This window comes from Pseudopodoces humilis, chromosome 7, assembly GCF_049639895.1.
Source record: "Pseudopodoces humilis isolate 2021_Gansu_Grassland_sample_001 chromosome 7, ASM4963989v1, whole genome shotgun sequence".
NCBI classification, from domain to species: Eukaryota; Metazoa; Chordata; class Aves; order Passeriformes; family Paridae; genus Pseudopodoces; species Pseudopodoces humilis.
Genome location: NC_142206.1, coordinates 60,732,391 through 60,749,482, shown reverse-complemented (window position 1 = coordinate 60,749,482; position 17,092 = coordinate 60,732,391). Strand labels below are relative to the sequence as shown.

At 46.8% G+C, this 17,092-nt stretch overlaps 1 protein-coding gene across 1 annotated transcript; it reads left to right on the top strand.

The window, feature by feature from the left end:
- The first annotated feature begins 2,634 nt into the window (after positions 1–2,634).
- On the top strand, positions 2,635–17,069 carry RTRAF (RNA transcription, translation and transport factor). The gene is made up of 8 exons (XM_005528576.3): positions 2,635–2,875; positions 3,554–3,678; positions 4,999–5,098; positions 7,626–7,712; positions 8,563–8,651; positions 11,769–11,837; positions 14,783–14,831; positions 16,710–17,069. The coding sequence occupies exons 1-8, from the start codon at positions 2,815–2,817 to the stop codon at positions 16,862–16,864; spliced, it is 735 nt and encodes a 244-aa protein (XP_005528633.1). The 5' UTR covers positions 2,635–2,814; the 3' UTR covers positions 16,865–17,069.
- The last annotated feature ends 23 nt before the right edge of the window (positions 17,070–17,092 follow it).

Below are 17,092 nucleotides of genomic sequence, written 5' to 3'. Positions count from 1 at the left end.
TGGGATCCCGTCTGGGTTGTGGTTGGATGCAGTTCCCAAGGGGGTCTCCCTGCCAGGGAGGGTTCAGCAGGAGCTTTGGTGCCTCTTAGGGTGGGAAGTGAAACCTCTTGGGGTTTCAGCAGTTTTTGTTCCCACAGGACAAGGCAGGTCAGGGAAGGTCAGGGTGGGACATTGCTCCTTGCTCAGAAATTGAGAGACACCTAAAATTTCCAATTTCAGTGTCCATCCCTTCTCCCCTCTCTTTCCTTCTCCCTGACACTCAGCACAAATCCAGAGGAGGCCACAGAGCTGCTCCAAGGGCTGAGCCCCTCTGCTCTGCAGCCAGGCTGGGAGAGCTGGGAATGTTCACCTGGAGAAGCTCCAGGGAAACCTCAGAGCCCCTTCCAGGGTCTACAGGAACCTCCTAAAGAAGGACAGATTTTTATGGGATCTGGAGAGACGTCAAAAATTGTTTTAAACTAAAAGAGGGTTGATTCAGACTCAGATATAAGGAAGAATTTTTTAATGAGGAGGGTGGGGAGGCACAGGGTGCCCAGAGCAGCTGTGGCTGCCCCTGGATCCCTGGAAGTGTTCAAGACCAGGCTGGATGGGGCTTGGAGCAGCCTGGGATCGTGGAAGGTGTCCCTGCCATGGCAGGGGTGGAACTGGATGGGCTTTGAATCCTTTCCAACCCAAACCATTCCAGGATTTCGATTCCATTTTGTGATCTTTCCTTCTTCTACTACCAAAACACCTCCTGATCACAGGATCAAACACTGTTCCTACCAAATTCCCCACATCCTGAATTTTCCCTTCAGCTTCACAGGACCCTCAGGCTTGAGTGTTTTCCCACCGGGAAAATTTTTTTCCCACTGGACACATTTTGAGGCTGCTTGGCCTCAGCTCATTCCTGGGGTCTGGAACAAGGTGGCACCCTGGCTTCTGAAATAAAACCACCAACCCCGAGCCCAGCATGGATCTGTGCCGACATTCCAGCTTTCCAAGCATCCTGACAAGCAGCAAGACCAACTCCCAGCCCTTCCATCCTTCCCCGTGTCCATCAGAGCAGCTTCAAAGCGAAATGGTGTCTCTGGGGAGGAAGGAGTCAAGTCTCTCCTCGCCTGCCAGGCAGCTCGGCTGTTCCCTGGCTCCTCTCCAGCTCCAACGCTTGCTCCCTTCCATCCTCACCTCCCCAGGCTTCAGCTCTGGAGCAGCAGCAGCTCGGAGCCAGCAGCATCTGCCGAGCAGGAGGAGGTGTGGAGCTTCCACGGAGAGCGTGGGCGAGACGCTGCTCCCGCCGGAGTCGGGCTCTGCCCGGCTCCCTAATGAGAATAAACCCGTCTGCGCTAATTGCGTTCATTAGCTCTGCAGCGGGGAGAGGAGAAGCACAGCTCATCTCCTGGCTGTGGGTTTGTCCCGTGTGCCGCTGCAGGAAGGGTTGTTCCCAAAAGGACTCCACCAGGCAGTGGGGGGGATCCCCAAATCCGGGCTGGAATCCAAGGGTGATGAAGGCAGCAGGGGTGGAGAGCGGAGGTGTCACTGCCTCCGTCCTCGTCACTCGTGGTGCCGGGGACAGTGTGTGACACTCGTGTGGCTGAGGGCACCGTGGGGATGGGCCCAAGCTCCTTTTCTCCATGCTGGAGTTGTTGTGTCCTGCTCAGCTGAACGTCACTGCTGGCTCCAGAGGGACGCTTCCTCAGGAACTGCAGCGACAGGACAAGGAATAACGGGTTCAAAGAGAAAAAGTGGAACTTTAGGTTGGATGTATGGAATTCTTGGCTGGGAGAGTGGTGGCACAGGGTGTCCAGAGAACTGTGGCTGCTCTTGGATCCCTGGAAGTGTCCAAGGCCAGGCTGGACAGGGCTTGGAGCACCCTGGGACAGTGGAAGTGTCCCTGCCATGGCAGAGACTGGAACTGGTTGGGTTTTAATGTCCCTTCCCATCCAAACCATCCTGGAATTCCCAAAAAGCATAAGGAGTCTGACAGGGAGCCCCTGCCCTGCTGACACCACTCCTGGAAGGCTCCCCAGTGCTCCCAGTACCCCACTGTACGGCTCCCAGTAAAGCTCCCAGAGCTCCCAGTACTCCCCAGTGCAGCTCAGTGCTGCCAGCACAGCTCCCAGAACTCGTGGTATATCCCAGGACAGCTCCCAGTGCTCCCAGTACCCCCCAGGACAGCTCCCAGTGTCCACAGTACAGCTCCCAGTGCTCCCAGTACAACTCGGTGCTCCCACTTTCCCCCAGGACAGCTCCCAGTACCCCCCAGTATAGCTCCCGGTGCTCCCAGTGCCCCCCAGATCAGCTCCCAGTATAGCTCAGTGCTCCCAGTACGCCCTAGGACAGCTCCCAGTACCCCCAGTATAGCTCCCAGTACAGCTCAGTGCTCCCAGTGTCCCCCAGATCAGCTCCCAGTTCGGCGCAGCGCCGAGCTGACGTCATGCTTAAGCCCCGCCCCTCAGTCTGGCCACGCCCACCACCGGCCCCGCCCCAAATAGGCCCCGCCCAAGCCCCGCCCCCTCCGCCGCCGCGTCCCTACCCAAGGCAGCGCCGCCACTTCCCCTCCCGGCAGCCCGTTCCGCTCTCTGATTGGTCCAGGCGGCCGCCGCTCAACGCGCTGACCAATGGGCGAGCAGAGCGCGGCGCAGGGGGCGGGCGTTCCCCTCGTTCCGGTCCGTGCGGTGCCGTCGGCGCGGCCTGAGCGGGGGAGGCGGCGCCGGCACCGGGATCGGGATCGGGATCGGGATTGGGATCGGGATCGGGATCGGGATCGGGATCGGGATCGGGATCCGGATCCGGATCCGGGTCGGGATCGGGGCCGACTCCGGGACCGGCACCATGTTCCGCCGCAAGCTCTCGGCGCTCGACTACCACAACCCCGCCGGCTTCAACTGCAGGGGTGAGGGGCTGCGGGGGCCCGGGGGAGGCTGGACGGGGCTTGGAGAACCTGAGGTGATGGAAGGTGTGGGGTGGGCTCCAAGGTCCCTTCCCACCAAACCATTCCAGGATTCCATGACTAAAGCTCATCCAGAGGTAAAACAGCCCAGTTGGGCTTTGAGGGAGCGGTGCCACCCCAGAGCTGTCACCCAACCTGAGCATCCCTGGGTGCTCCACAGCCTGGGAATCGTGGAATTCCAGCCCCCAAATGACGGGATTTGGAGCAAGAGGAGGCGACAGTGATTGGAAAAAACGTGCAGCCGCAGTATTTCTGCTGTGTTTTTTGTGAGGGGTTGGGGGTTACTGCTGTGTGTGTCGTGTCTATGCCAAAAACAGAGTTAGAAACTCAAATTCTCTGTTACTCTTTCACCTTTCTTGCTTAGCTTCATAAATTATACTTCTAATAAAAATAATCAGTTGGCTGATGCCTTTAATGAGGTCGATGACTTACAGCCAGCTTGAAAAATGAAAAACACCCAGGGTTGATTTTTGGTCAGAGAATTCACAATTTTAGTGGGTTTTTGGTATATGAATATGAGGGTTTAATGGTAAAAGTACTCAGAGGCGTCAAGGTTTGTAAGAATGGGATCAAAACTTGAGATATTTTTTTAATTCCTGCCTTGTTTTCTCCTCCCCACAGATGAAACAGAGTTCAGGAATTTCATTGTCTGGCTCGAGGACCAGAAAATCAGACACTACAAGATCGAGGACCGAGGGAATCTGAGGAACATCCACAGCGAGGACTGGCCCAAATCCTTTGAGAAGGTATTTCCTTGCTCCAAACAAATGTTGGTGTAAATGATCTTTCACAGCTGCTGTAGTTGTGCAATGGAAATAACTCTGGATATTTGTCCTGTTGCTTTTCTAGGAATTTAAATGCATTATTGAGGTCAGACTGGGGGTGTTTATTACAATGGGAGGATTCTGTGCATAGTTTCCCCTCAGCTTTGTTTGTTTAATTGGTGGAGTATCCATCCCAATCTGGTTTGAGGCTTTGTTGGGGTGTTTTTTTGTCTGATTTGATTCAGCTCTTGAAGCAGAAAGAAGACTGACTGCAAATAAACAATTTTTTTCTGTGTTAATTCTCCTCCTGTACCAAAAGGAGGTGGATGAGGCCCCTGCAGGCCTTGCCAGCATGTGGGGGAAAGCTCATCCCTGCACCTCCTGTCATTCCAGATGGATTTTCTGGATCCAGATGGATTCTGGGTGATCTCTGTGCTCCTGAGCATTTGCAGCCACCACAAGGCTCTTGAGTTTCCTCTTGGTTCCCATTTCCCTGCTCTGTAATTCCCAGTGCCTATTCATCCCAATTTTTTCCCCCCTCCTGGAAATGCTTTGCTCACCGCCCATGAGTGCTCAGGGAGAACCTGAATTATTCCAATATCCTGTAGATAAATGGGAATATTTGGAATTCCTGGCAGCTGGGGCTGATGTGGTGCCTTTCCTGGCTCAGTGAGAGTGTCCTCTCCATAATTTCCAGGGAATCCCTGCTTTCCAGCCCCTGGCATCCTTTTCCCAGCTGTGTGGCACTGCTGTCCCTGCAGCAAAGGGACACAACAGAATGTCACCACATCTGGTTTCTGGGAGCCTTGGCAGCAGCCAGGGCTGGATCTCGTGTTCTGGGACAGAACCTCAGCCTGGTTTTGTCCTCTCTTGTTGTTCACAATCCCTCAGAAAGGGAAAATTACTCCTGCTGCTCCAGGGAATCCTCTGGTTTGTGGAAGCCTTAGGTGGCTTCATTCCAGGTGGGAAAGTTTTGTTCCAGTTTGTTCCCCCTTCCCTTGTTCCATTTGCTCTGTGACATGAGCAGAGAGTGAAGCAAGGGAGTTTTGGCTTCTCTGGGTACAGCCTGACAATAAAAAACATTCATTAAAAAGAAAATTCCATTACCAGGTGCCAGACCTGAGCTAGAGGTGGATTGGGACACTCCCAACACGGATCAGCTGCCACAGCAGGAATTTCACAGTGACACCTCTTGTTAATTAATGTTTTCTGTGGGAAAGTGACTGTTCACACAGCAGTTCTGTGCTCCCAACTGATTCATCCATTAAAATCCATTTGTTTTCTCTTCTTTTTGCTCCCCAGTACATGAAAGACGTGAACTGTCCCTTCAAAATACAGGAACGACAAGAAACGGTGGATTGGCTCCTTGGCTTGGCTGTGAGGCTGGAATATGGAGATAATGGTATGGAGAATCCATTTAATATCTCAAAATGGGAGGGGAATGGGAGGTTCTGATGAATTTCACAGAATCCCAGGATGGTTTGGGTTGGAAGGGACGTTAAAGATCCACAGGCAGGGACAATTCCACTGTCCCAGGCTGTTCCAAGCCCTGTCCAGCCTGGCCTTGGACACTTCCAGGGATCCAGGGGCAGCCACAGCTCTCTGGGAATCTCTGCCAGGGCCTCCCCACCCTCCCAGTCAGGAATTCCTTCCCTTTGGTTTGGAGGAGCTTTGCAGCATTCCCAGAGCAGGGTCACTCCCTCTGTTCCTCGGGGCATCCCTTCCACATTCCATTTACCTTGGAGACAGTTTCACCTGCAACCTTTATTATCAACCCTGTGCTGTCCCTGTGCTTTGGGGCAGCCCCATCCACTGCCCAGCCTTCCTGGGAGCCTTCCTAGAGCTGGGAATCTGTGGGCAAAGAGCCAAATGTGTCGTCTCCTCCTCCTTGAAGCCCTCCTGTATTTTCTTGCTCTTTTCTCTGAAGGATCACAGAGAGATTTGGGTTGAAAGGAACCTCTAAACTCCTTCCAGTCCAACCCCCTGGGCTGGGCCATACCCAGGGCTCCCAGCCTGACCTGGAACACTTCCACACAGGATGTCCTGCAGTTCTGCAGGTGCTTCAGGTAGAATTTCAGCAAGACAGGGTTTTCCTTCAGCTGGGAGAGCAGCTTGGAGGTCTTGCAGGAGCATCCATCCTTCCTGCCGAATCTCTGGAAGGCACGGGGTGACAGGGTGGTGACAGGGACAGGGAGCAGCTTGTGTGGGAATCATGGGATGGTTTGACTTGGAATGTCCCTTAAACCCCACCTCATTCCAATCCCCAGGAATGCTAAGCCTGTCCTGGTTTTCTCCACAGTGGCCAGGCCCCACCTCTGCCTGCTGGCCCTTCCTTGTCCCCGTGGCCGCCTGGCACCACCCTGGTGGCCCTCACCTTTCTCCAGCGGTTCCTGGCTTTCCTGCTGAGGAAAGCTGCCAGGAGCAGCAGGCCCAGGGCTGTGGTGCTCCAATAAATCACCTCTGCCACGGTGATGTCCCTGTGGGCAGCATCCTCCTCCAGCTCCAGGGGGGGCACATCCCACACCAGCGTGGCCCAGGCGGGCGGGCAGGAGCGGGGGCTGCTGCCGGGGTAGAAACAGCTGAGCCCCAGGGCCACCAAGAGGAACTGCTCCAGGCTGGGCATCCCTGGGATCCTGCTCACACCATCCCTGTCTGGCACCTGCGAGCTCTGCAGGGTGGGGGACAGCAGTTGTCACCCCCCAGCATGTCACCAAATGCGCTGTGATGTCACAGTGCCCTGGCACACGCCGCTGAGCGTGGGCAGGGACGCCTTCCCCTGCAGAAATTCACGCTGGTTTTAAGTTTTCATCAAAATTAGCCGGTGTCAAGAGTGTGTTTCAACTTCTTTAAAAAGTAAAACACAATTTCACGTGTTTGTTTCCACCCCATACTCAGAGGAACTGTTTCTTTTCAGCTCCCACTGGACTGGAGCAGCGTAATTGTATTTGTTACTTTATTTCTGGATTGAGCCAATCCCATTGTAGATATTTATCCCTTTCTCCCTGTGGGATTGCCTTTATGAGAACTTCCTCTGAAGTGTATTAAATGCATTTTATTTAGTACTACATTTACAGAAGTTATTCTTAGACCCCCTTTCTTTTTTCTTTTTAGCAAAGGTTGGATGTGGAACCCTTGGGAACTGGGACAAGGTTATGAAAAAAAGTGGAGTTAAATCTCCCCAGTCACAGCAGTTCCATCTCCTCGTGGAGAGAGTGGGAATACAAATAGAATTATTGGTGGCAAAATAACGACAGCCGAAGTGCTGTTTTTCCATTACCTTCCATTCCTGCCAGGGCTGAGCCCTGCCCAGAACAGGGATGGGAAATAAATACCTGTGATTTGATTCTTAGTCCTTTATGATGGGCAAAATGAGCTGTCTGTTCCTTGGGATTGTGTGAAAAAGGAGGAGTTCAGGAGATCCCATCCTCCAAAGGCTTGGAAGACCCCTGTGTGGGCTGGGAAACAAACCCTGAGCTGGAAATGCTTTATTTGCTCATCAGGACCAACATCATCCCCTAATTCTTGATCTCTGCTTGAGGGCCCTGGCAGTGGAACTGATGGGTTTTAAAAGTGGCAGATCTGGGAGATCAGATCTCCTTCAGCCTTCTGGGGTGAGGCTGTAATGAAGAGCATCCTGCCCTAGATCAAAGTGTGGAGCAGGCTCTGAGGCTGCTCCTGGAATCTCTCTGTAGCTGGGAGCTCCTGGGGCAGCTCCCTGGAGCAGCAGCTTTTGGTGTCATTGATGGGGAGCCCCAAAATCCCAGTTTATAATCCCAAAAATCTCAGCTTATGATCCCACAAGGGTCTTGGGCAACCAGCACACCCCAAAAACCCAAAGCTGTAACACCACAGCTCCGCCCTAAACTTTTGAGTTAGTACTTTTTGCCATCAGCCCTGATGATTTTTGTGTTTTCCTCCTCATTTTGCAGCTGATAAGTACAAGGATTCCACCCCTGATGGTGCTAAAAATGCTGACAACACAGCAAAAAATGCAGAGCCACTGATTAACCTGGATGGTGAGTGTGCCACGAGCTCCTGGATGGGAAGTGTGTTCCTCAGAGTGGAATTTGGTTAATCCTGTGATGCAGCTTTTTATTTTACAGCCCCATTTTAAAGCTTTAGGAATGCAGGATTGAACATTTACGTGAGCAGCTTTGCTCTGTAAATCAAAATTACTTACTGTAGGTGAGGGAGAAAGAGCAAGATGCCTTAAGAAATAAAAATATCCAAGTTACTTCCATGCTGTCAGGATTTTCATGTTGGCTCAGTCTTCCCCAGCTGTTCTGTCATAAAAATTTTAGTATTTTTTTTTTTTTTTTCCTGCTAGGCACAATCACAATAAATCAAAGTGGTGAGAAAGAGCTGCTAAAATCAACCCTAAATCTTCCAAATCTTTTTCCATTCCTCCATCACCAGCAGCAGAGTTCTGCTCTGCAGGGATAAAAAGATACAAAATGATAAAAAATGTGCAAATAATGTACAGAAGAGAATATCTGCCTGTAATTTGCTTTATTTATTTATATGTAAATTGCTTTGTTATTATTTATTTCAAACACTTTACCTGGTTATGTAGCCCAGTGCTGATTGCTCTGTAGCCAAATTGTTTCCTCACTGCTCTGTATCCATGGCCTTGGAATCGTGGAATTAAGATTGGAAAATCCCCATTCACCACCAAATATCCCCAGGTGCCACATCCTTGTTTTTTGAACACTTCAAGGACGGTGAGGAATTGTCCTTGTCCATCCTTAAGAGCAATCCAGGAGTCAGGAAGGCAATTCTGCTTGCTGGAATTAGTTAAACCAAAATAAATCATCATTTTTTTTGAATGATAATCCTTATTTTGAATGATAATTCTTATTTTTCCAGTGAATAATCCTGATTTCAAGGCTGGAGTGATGGCTTTGGCTAACCTGCTTCAGATCCAGAGACATGATGATTACTTGGTGATGCTCAAGGTGAGTTTCACACTTTTCCCACCTCCTTTTTCCCTTCTTTTCCCCAGTTCCTGGCATGTGTTCATAGCTTGAGTTACTGATAAATATGAAATTTTTTTAGGCAAAGATAGGAAAAAACCAAAACCATCTCTGTCTTTTCAAGCAGATGAGAACACAGAAGATAAATCATGGAAATTCATGCAGGGGAATTATCCTGGTAAACAATTTTAGCTGAGTTCCTTAAGGAGCATCCTCAGAGGAGAAGGTTCTGTTCCAGTGCTAGAAATTAAAAGAAACTTGAAAATTTAAAAGTTAATGTTGTTTTAAATAATGTTTTAAAACAACATCCAAGGGAGGAGCCACAAAGTTTCCTTTTTCTTTTGGTCCTATGAATTGTTTACTTCTTGTCATGATTCAATTTAATTTCTTTGGGTCCTATGAATTGTTTACTTCTTGTCATTATTCAATTTAATTTGGCAATTTATGAGTGCTTTTAAATGCACTAAATAGGATAATTTAATTTTCTAAAGCATCTTTTTTTATGCCTTTAAGAAAATTTCTGCTGGAACTCTCTCGATTTGGGGTCAAACCCATACTGTATTTTATTAAATTATTACATTATTGATGAGAGTGTAAAATCCCAAGTTCCTACTTGATCATGTCATAATATGGGAATAAACAGTTTTGTTTGGCATTAAAATGAAAACATTTGACTGAAAAAAAAACCCAAAACAAACTCATGAAGTTGAGTTCATGACAATAGTTGTGATATTTGCTAAACTTATTTTGGAGAAACAAAAAAAAATTGAAGTTTATTTAGTGTAAGTCTGTAACTCTTGGAAGAGTATTATGGTAACCTGATTTCTTGAGGAATTCTCAGCCTGCAGTTATTCCATCCATTTGTTTTCTCCTTCTCTTCATGGTTTCCTACTTTTCCCTTCCCAAAATATCCTTCTTCAAACTTGAAGGAGCGTGTAGATCTCATACATCAACCAAAAACCACTCAAAGCCCCACAAAAATCAGATATCAGGTAGGGAGAGGAGAGCCTGGGTGTGGTGGCATTGAGGATTTGCAGCGTGAACGAGCTCAGCTCTTATCAAAATTCCTTCAGATCTTCTCCCAGGGCTGCCAAACTTAACTGGGTGGATAATTCTGCATAAATGTATTTACATTTATGTCACTTCTTTCCACATCTCTTTTGTTCAGACAGATTTGGGCAAAAACAGCCTGATTTTTTAAATTATTTGTTGGTTTTTTTTTTCTGTTAATTCCAGTGAGAGTGGATTCCTGCAGTGCAAATCCACATTCCAGGAGCAATGCAAAGCTGGTTTGAGGGTTGAGGTGAGGATATTAGGAGGTGTCAATCAAAGTCTTTAATTCTCCCCCACAATAAGCAGGTTTGCAGGGAATTTCTGGTCCCTATCCAAGCTTGGGCACTCAGGAGTGGATGTTTTGGGAGAGCCAGAGGGTGCAGGCACACCACAGACATCTGGCCAGGGTGAGCAGAGATTTAGATCCCGTTTTCTTCATTTAAACCTGGCAAGTTGATCAGAAAGCATCTGTGGGACACAGTTGGATATTTCCTAATGCCAAAAACACTTGGAATTCTCTTCCACAAGGTCTGGTTTCACTGCTGGAATTAAACTCCCCATCAAGCCATTCCTTTGTCCAGGCCACTTCCTTGAGGGAAAAGATTTCTAGAAGTATTTAAGTGACAACTTTCTGGTATCAGCTCAACTTTAATCATGACCAAAACTGGGAGAAATGCTGGGGGAGAGACACGGAGCTGCTTCTGTCACTTTTGGCTGCTCATCATGGAGAGGCTGAGGAATGTGTTTGACAGAGCCAGTTCTTCTTTCCTGTGGAAATCTGCCTGCATGGTATTCCTGCAGATATTTTTGGAGGCATTTGGAGCTGTAGGTATCAGTAACTGATGGCTCTGATAGGATTTCACCCCATGTGCTGCAGCCAGGGAAAACAGATGAGCACCAGGATTGTCAAAGTCAAGGCTGCTCTTGTTCCCGAGGCTAAAATTAATTCCTCTCTGCTCTCAGTCTTTTCCAAGCCTGCCTGGGAAGCTTTGCTCCAGGTTTCTCTGTATTTGAGAGGTTCAGCACCTCCTAAAAGATGCTGGGAGAAGCATTTCCTTCCCAAGGCAGCATTTCCTTCCCAAGGCAGCATTTCCTTCCCAAGGCAGCATTTCCTTCCCAAGGCAGCATTTCCTTTCCAAGGCAGCATTTCCTTCCCATTTCCTTCCCAAGGCAGCATTTCCTTTCCAAGGCAGCATTTCCTTCCCATTTCCTTCCCAAGGCAGCATTTCCTTCCCATTTCCTTCCCAAGGCAACATTTCCTTTCCAAGGCAGCATTTCCTTCCCATTTCCTTCCCAAGGCAGCATTTCCTTCCCAGAGAAGCCTCATTGCTGCAGAGTTAAAGGTGTGAGAACTCAGGAAAACAAGATTGATGCTGCTGCTCTGGGCTTGTGATCAGCTCATTTTGGAATCATGGGTTCGTTTAGGTTGGAAAAGACCTTGGAATCATCGAGCCCAGCCATTCCCAGCGCTGCCACCGCTGCCACGTGTCCCCAAATGTCACAGCTCTGAAATCCCTCTAGGGATGGGGACTGCACCACTGTGGAACCCTTTCCAACACCTGTCCACCCTTTCCATGGAGAGATTTTCCCTAAAATCCAACCCAAACCTCCCCTGGCACAGCTTGAGGCTGTTTCTTCTTGTCCTGTCTCTTCTTCCCTGCAAGGAGATCCTGACCCCCACCTGGCTCCTCCCTCCTGTCACCCTCCCAAGCCTCCTTTTCTCCAGGCTAAAATTCCCAAGATTTCCAGGCTATTCCTTGTATTTTGCAGCTTCTGTCCCAGGAGTGGCAGGAATTAATGGTGTGAAATCGGTGTCCTTGTCACTTCTGCTTAAACTGCCTTGCACACCTGGGTGAGATCCTACGTGCCAAGATTATTCCTAAATGGAAAGGTTTAAGGGCTGGAAGAGTTTTCCAAAAAAAACAAAAACCTGTCCCAAAACTGGGTTTGAGTTTATAATTATGTCTCTTTTTTTTCCCTTGGAATTCCTGAGAAATGCCTCAAGACATGAATTAATTCCTGTCCCCTTTTCCGTGTTTTTCCCAGGCAATTCGGATTCTGGTTCAGGAGCGCCTGACACAGGATGCCATAGCCAAAGCCAGCCAGTCCAAGGAGGTTTGTACCCATGGCCAGGGTTAATTATTAATTATTCCATATTAATTAATGAAGATAGAGCTCTGTCCCCTCAGCCAAAACCAGTTCTGTTCCAACACTTCATTTTGGAGGATGGTGGAAGCTTCTTTTATCCCAACCATCCTGATTCCAGCAGATCCAGGGGATTATGGAGGGCACTACCCTGGTTTTGTCCTGTTGGAATACAAATAGAACTGTGTGAGAAATCATGGAATAGCTCTTCCCTGAGTTATTTTCCAGAGGATTATCCTGACTGTTGAGTGCAGCAGGCCTGTAGTGTGAGGAGAAATGCACGACCTGGCTTCCCCTTGGAATTTTTCCCTTGGAATCAGCAGCGTGGGCTGCATAAAGAGGTTGAAATATTCTTTGTATGGAGTGTTTTGCTTCATATGGACACCTCATACGTGCTCAAGGAATGGGATGTTGGAAATCCAGCTCCTCCCTCCTCTCTTCCCCAAAAAAAGGAGCTGTAAAGGAAATTTCTGCCCTTAAACTCAGATTTTTGCAGGATTCTTTGCTAACCACCAGCTGTCTGTTGGGAAGCTGTTCCAGGGGATGACTGTGGGTTTTCAGTTTGTGATTTCCTCATCATTCCAGATCTCTCCAGCATTTGGAAGAGCTGGGAAAGGCTGGGAGGTGCAGCCTCACCTCCCCTGCAGGTGTATGGGTACGAGCATCCCTGCTAAAGCAGCTGGATCTGCCCAAAGAGCCCAAATTCCTTCATTTTTCCAGCAGCTGCTCACAACAATCCATGATTTATTTATATTTTTTTTAAATTATTTTTTTCTTATCATCACCCTGCTGATGGTGTTTTCCAAGTGGGAATCACAGGTGCTCCCAGTTGCCAGAAGCATTGAGTGGGTAAATCAAAGTTTTGGATTTGGAAATCCACAAAACTCTTCAAAGAGCAGGAAAATGAGAAAGCAGCCGAGCCTGTTGCCTTCATTTTTATGTCCTGTAATGTTAATAAAAAGCAGTTTTTGCTTGTTTGTTTTCATAGCTGCGCAAAATGGGATCAAAATGGGATTTTCTTGGAGGAGCAGGGAATTTTTTTTTGTCCTGCCAGGGAATTGTTGATGTCTGATGGGTCTTCAAAGCATCAGCAGGGCTGAGATGGCTCTGTCTTCCTATTTTCCTTAGGAATGCCACATTCCAAGGGCTGTGGAGAAAAGGGGGTGGTTAGAAGCAGGAAAATCTGTGCCAGGAAGGACCATCAACATCTTCAAATACCAGGGGAAAAAATAAATGAAAGGAAATAAAAAGATGAAAAAAAAATGAAAGGAAAAAATGAAAGGAAAAAAAAAAATGAAAGGAAATATCTCCAAAACAGAGAGGATGGCTGGGGTGGGAATTAAAAAAATGAAAAAAAAAAAGGAAAATTAGATTTAGTCTTCAGGTTTTGACTGATTTTGTAAATGGCCCAAATGTTGTGCAGCATTCATAAATCAAATTAGGAGGGAGTGAAGCTGGAAATGGAGTTGTGTGTGGAATTCCTGATGTAAAGGTGCTCTTTTTTTTTAGTTTAGGATCGTGATGGGCTGAAGGGATTCCAAAGGCAGCTTCCCAAAAAGGTTCAAACTCAGGGAGTTTGGGAAGAAGGGAGGATAAGGAATTTCCTTCTGCCAGGTGGAGCAGGAGGAACCTCAGGGAATTCATCCACAAAAAGCTGAGAGGAAACAAAATAAAAAGACAAAAAATGACAGAATTTTTCCTGATGGTGTGACTCGAGAACAGCCCAGGCTGGCAGGGAGCTCCTTGCAAGTACAAACCTCAATTCTTGAAAATAAAATATCCATGTAGGAAGTCTGATATTCCTGGAATCTTTCTGAAGTGGTGATTTTATCCCTGATTTTAAGAGTGGAGATGGATTTTTTAGATTGCAGCTGAACGTGGATTTTACTATAAAAAACCCCACTTTTTGCAAATGAGTTGCAGCCACCAGTTTGTGTTTAATGTGTGTTTTGATCAACTCAGATTATATTATTTTTTTTTCCCTCTGTCTTTTCTCCATTAAAGGAAATTTTCACTGTCCAAAAGCTTTACAGCCTACAGAAATTAATGCTGTGGAACTCCCAGCGTTTTTGTTGTGCAAAACACAAAGCTTTTGGCAAATGTTGAAATAAAAAAAAAAAAAAAAATTAATGAGGGTAGTAAAAGCAAATTCTGGGATTTGGAATGTTTCAATCTAATTTTAAGTGCATGTTGAAGCTCCCTGAGTAATGATTTCATGTGACCACTCCTCTGCAGCTGGGCAAAGGAAACAGAGCAATGCTTAGAAATAACCACAAATAAATTTATTTTTTTTTTCATCTTGGAGTGTTTTAATAGAGAAAATGTTTTAATAGAGAAAATGTTTTAATAGAGAAAATGTTTTAATAGAGAAAATGTTTTAATAGAGAAAATATTTTAATGGAGAAAATGTTTTAATAGAGAAAATGTTTAGAAAAATTAAATATTTTGCTTTATTCCTAAGCTTAACACTTGAGCAGATGCTTCTGGGGATGTTGTGAGCTCAGCAAAACTCGATTACAGAGAATTTCTGCAGCTCTTTGCAATCAGCCCCTGGCAGCTGTTGAAAGGCAGAAGTTTCTAAGAAAGCCCAGTTTTGTTTTCCTGGGAAGCTGCTGGATTGGGTGATGGCTCCCAGTCCTGGCCTTTTAAGGATTGAATGCAGGCACTGTGTATCCAAGGAGGGATTCTTGAGCAGGAAGATTTTTCTTTAATAACACTCTGGGTTTTGTGTTTCAGGACACAAAGGGAGTTTTTTCATCAACCACGGTGACTTTCCAAACTTTCCACACGTTTTTGTCTAAGCAAAACCCGTTTTTTTTCTCCCCCAGTTACCTGCTGTAGTACTTGATTTTATTTACCAGCCATCTAAAATGAGTTTTCACACATTTTTATATTTTTTTTTTTCCTTTTTCCAGGGTCTGCCTGTTGCTCTGGAAAAGCACATTCTTGGATTTGACACGGGAGGTGAGCACTGCTCCTAATGTGACTTTTAAATGGGAATGTTTGCCTTTGACAGAGTTATTACTGTCAAATCCAGAGCTGATGTGGACAGTAAAAAGCCCTGGAGTGGAAAGAATTCCTCCCTCCCAGCTGGTTATTTATGAGCACTCCTGAGCGTTTTTGGGGTTGGAACAGCAAAGCCTAAATCCTAAAAAACAGCCTGAAGCTGTTTGGAATCTGTTTCAAAAACAGCTTTTAATGGCATCCCAAGGAATGCATCCCGCTGTGTGTAAATCCTGCTGCTACCAGCAGAGGACAGCTGTGCTGCTTCCACTTCCTTCCTCTTCCTGAAATCACCCCAAATCCCCCCAAAATGAGCCCAAATCCGCCTGAAACTACCCCAAACCCCCCTGAAATGACCCCAGATCTTCCTGAAATGACCCAAATGGTCCCCAAAATGACCCCAAATCCCCCCAAAATTACTCCAGATCTGCCTGAAATTACTCCAAATCTGCCTGAGATGACTCCAAATCTGCCTGAAATGACCCCAACCCTTCCTGGAATGACCCCAAACCCCCCTGAAATGACCCCAAACCTTCCTGAAATGACCCAAATGATCCCCAAAATTACTCCAAACCCCCCAGAAATGATCCCAAACCTTCCTGAAATGACCCCAAGCCTTCCTGAAATGACCCAAATCCCCCCAAAATTACTCCAAACCCTCCAGAAATGATCCCAAACCTTCCTGAAATGATCCCAAATCCTTCCAAAATGACCCCAAACCCCCCTGAAACAGCCTCAAACCTTCCTGAAATGACCCCAAACCTTCCTGGAATGACCCCAAATCCCACCAAAATGACCCCAAACTTCCCCAAACCCCCCTGAAACAACCTCAGACCTTCCTGAAATGATCCCAAACCTTTCTGAAATAACCCCAAATCCCCCAAACTTCCCCAAATCCCCCCAAAATTACCCCAAATACCCCCAAACCTTCCTGAAATGACCCCAAACGACCTCAGATCTCCCCCAAAATCCCTTCTGCTGCCTCTTTTTTCCTAAAATCCCATCGAGGCAGCTCAAGTTGGCATGGCCTGATGGATTATTGATAAATCTGATGGATTATTGATAAATCTGATGGATTATTGATAAACCTGATGGATTACTGATAAATCTGATGGATTATTGATAAACCTGATGGAATATTGGTAAATCTGATGGTTTATTGATAAACCTGATGGATTATTGATAAACCTGATGGAATATTGGTAAATCTGATGGATTATTGGTAAATCTGATGGATTATTGATAAACCTGATGGAATATTGGTAAATCTGATGGATTATTGGTAAATCTGATGGATTATTGGTAAATCTGATGGATTATTGATAAACCTGATGGATTACTGATAAATCTGATGGATTATTGATAAACCTGATGGATTATTGATTAATCTGATGGATTATTGATAAACCTGATGGATTACTGATTAATCTGATGGATTATTGATAAACCTGATGGATTATTGATTAATCTGATGGATTATCGATAAGGACCAGACAGGGGCTCCATTGGGGCTTCACTTCTGCTCCACCTCACTTAAATCAGTGCTTGGAATGTTTCACACCACCCTTGAGGTGGGAGGTTGGCATGAGATGATCCTTCAGGTCCTTCCAGCCCACTCCAGCCTGTGATTCCCTCATTCCCTGACCCTGGGCTGCAGCAGGGTTGGGAAAAGTTTTGGAGATCACCAGCAGGGAAAGTTGTTCTCTGTTCCCAGGCTGGAAAACCACCAGCAGGAACAACATGCAGGGCATTAAAACTTCCTTAAATCCCTCCTGTGAGCTGGAAACGATGGAGAAAATGGTGGATCAAATTCCAAGTCCTCTCTGTGCCTTTCCCCAGACGCTGTTATCAACGAAGCTGCCCAAATTCTCCGCCTGCTGCACATCGAGGAGCTCCGCGAGCTGCAAACCAAAATCAACGAAGCCATCGTGGCTGTCCAGGCCATCATTGCTGACCCCAAGACTGACCACAGACTGGGAAAAGTGGGGAGATGAAGGGACAAAAAGCTTTGTAGCTTTTTTTGCTTTTAGTGCAATTTAGGAACCACGTACAGCTCCCGGTCTGGCATGCAGTTCGAAACGGGATTAATTCGCCTGTTTGGAAAGCAAACAGGAAATTCTGATTTCTGATGAATTACCAGGGTTTTGTTTTTTTTTTCTTTAAATAAATGAAATTGAAGGAAACAAATAGTTCTGGTGAGCTCTGAGTTGGCAAATAGGATT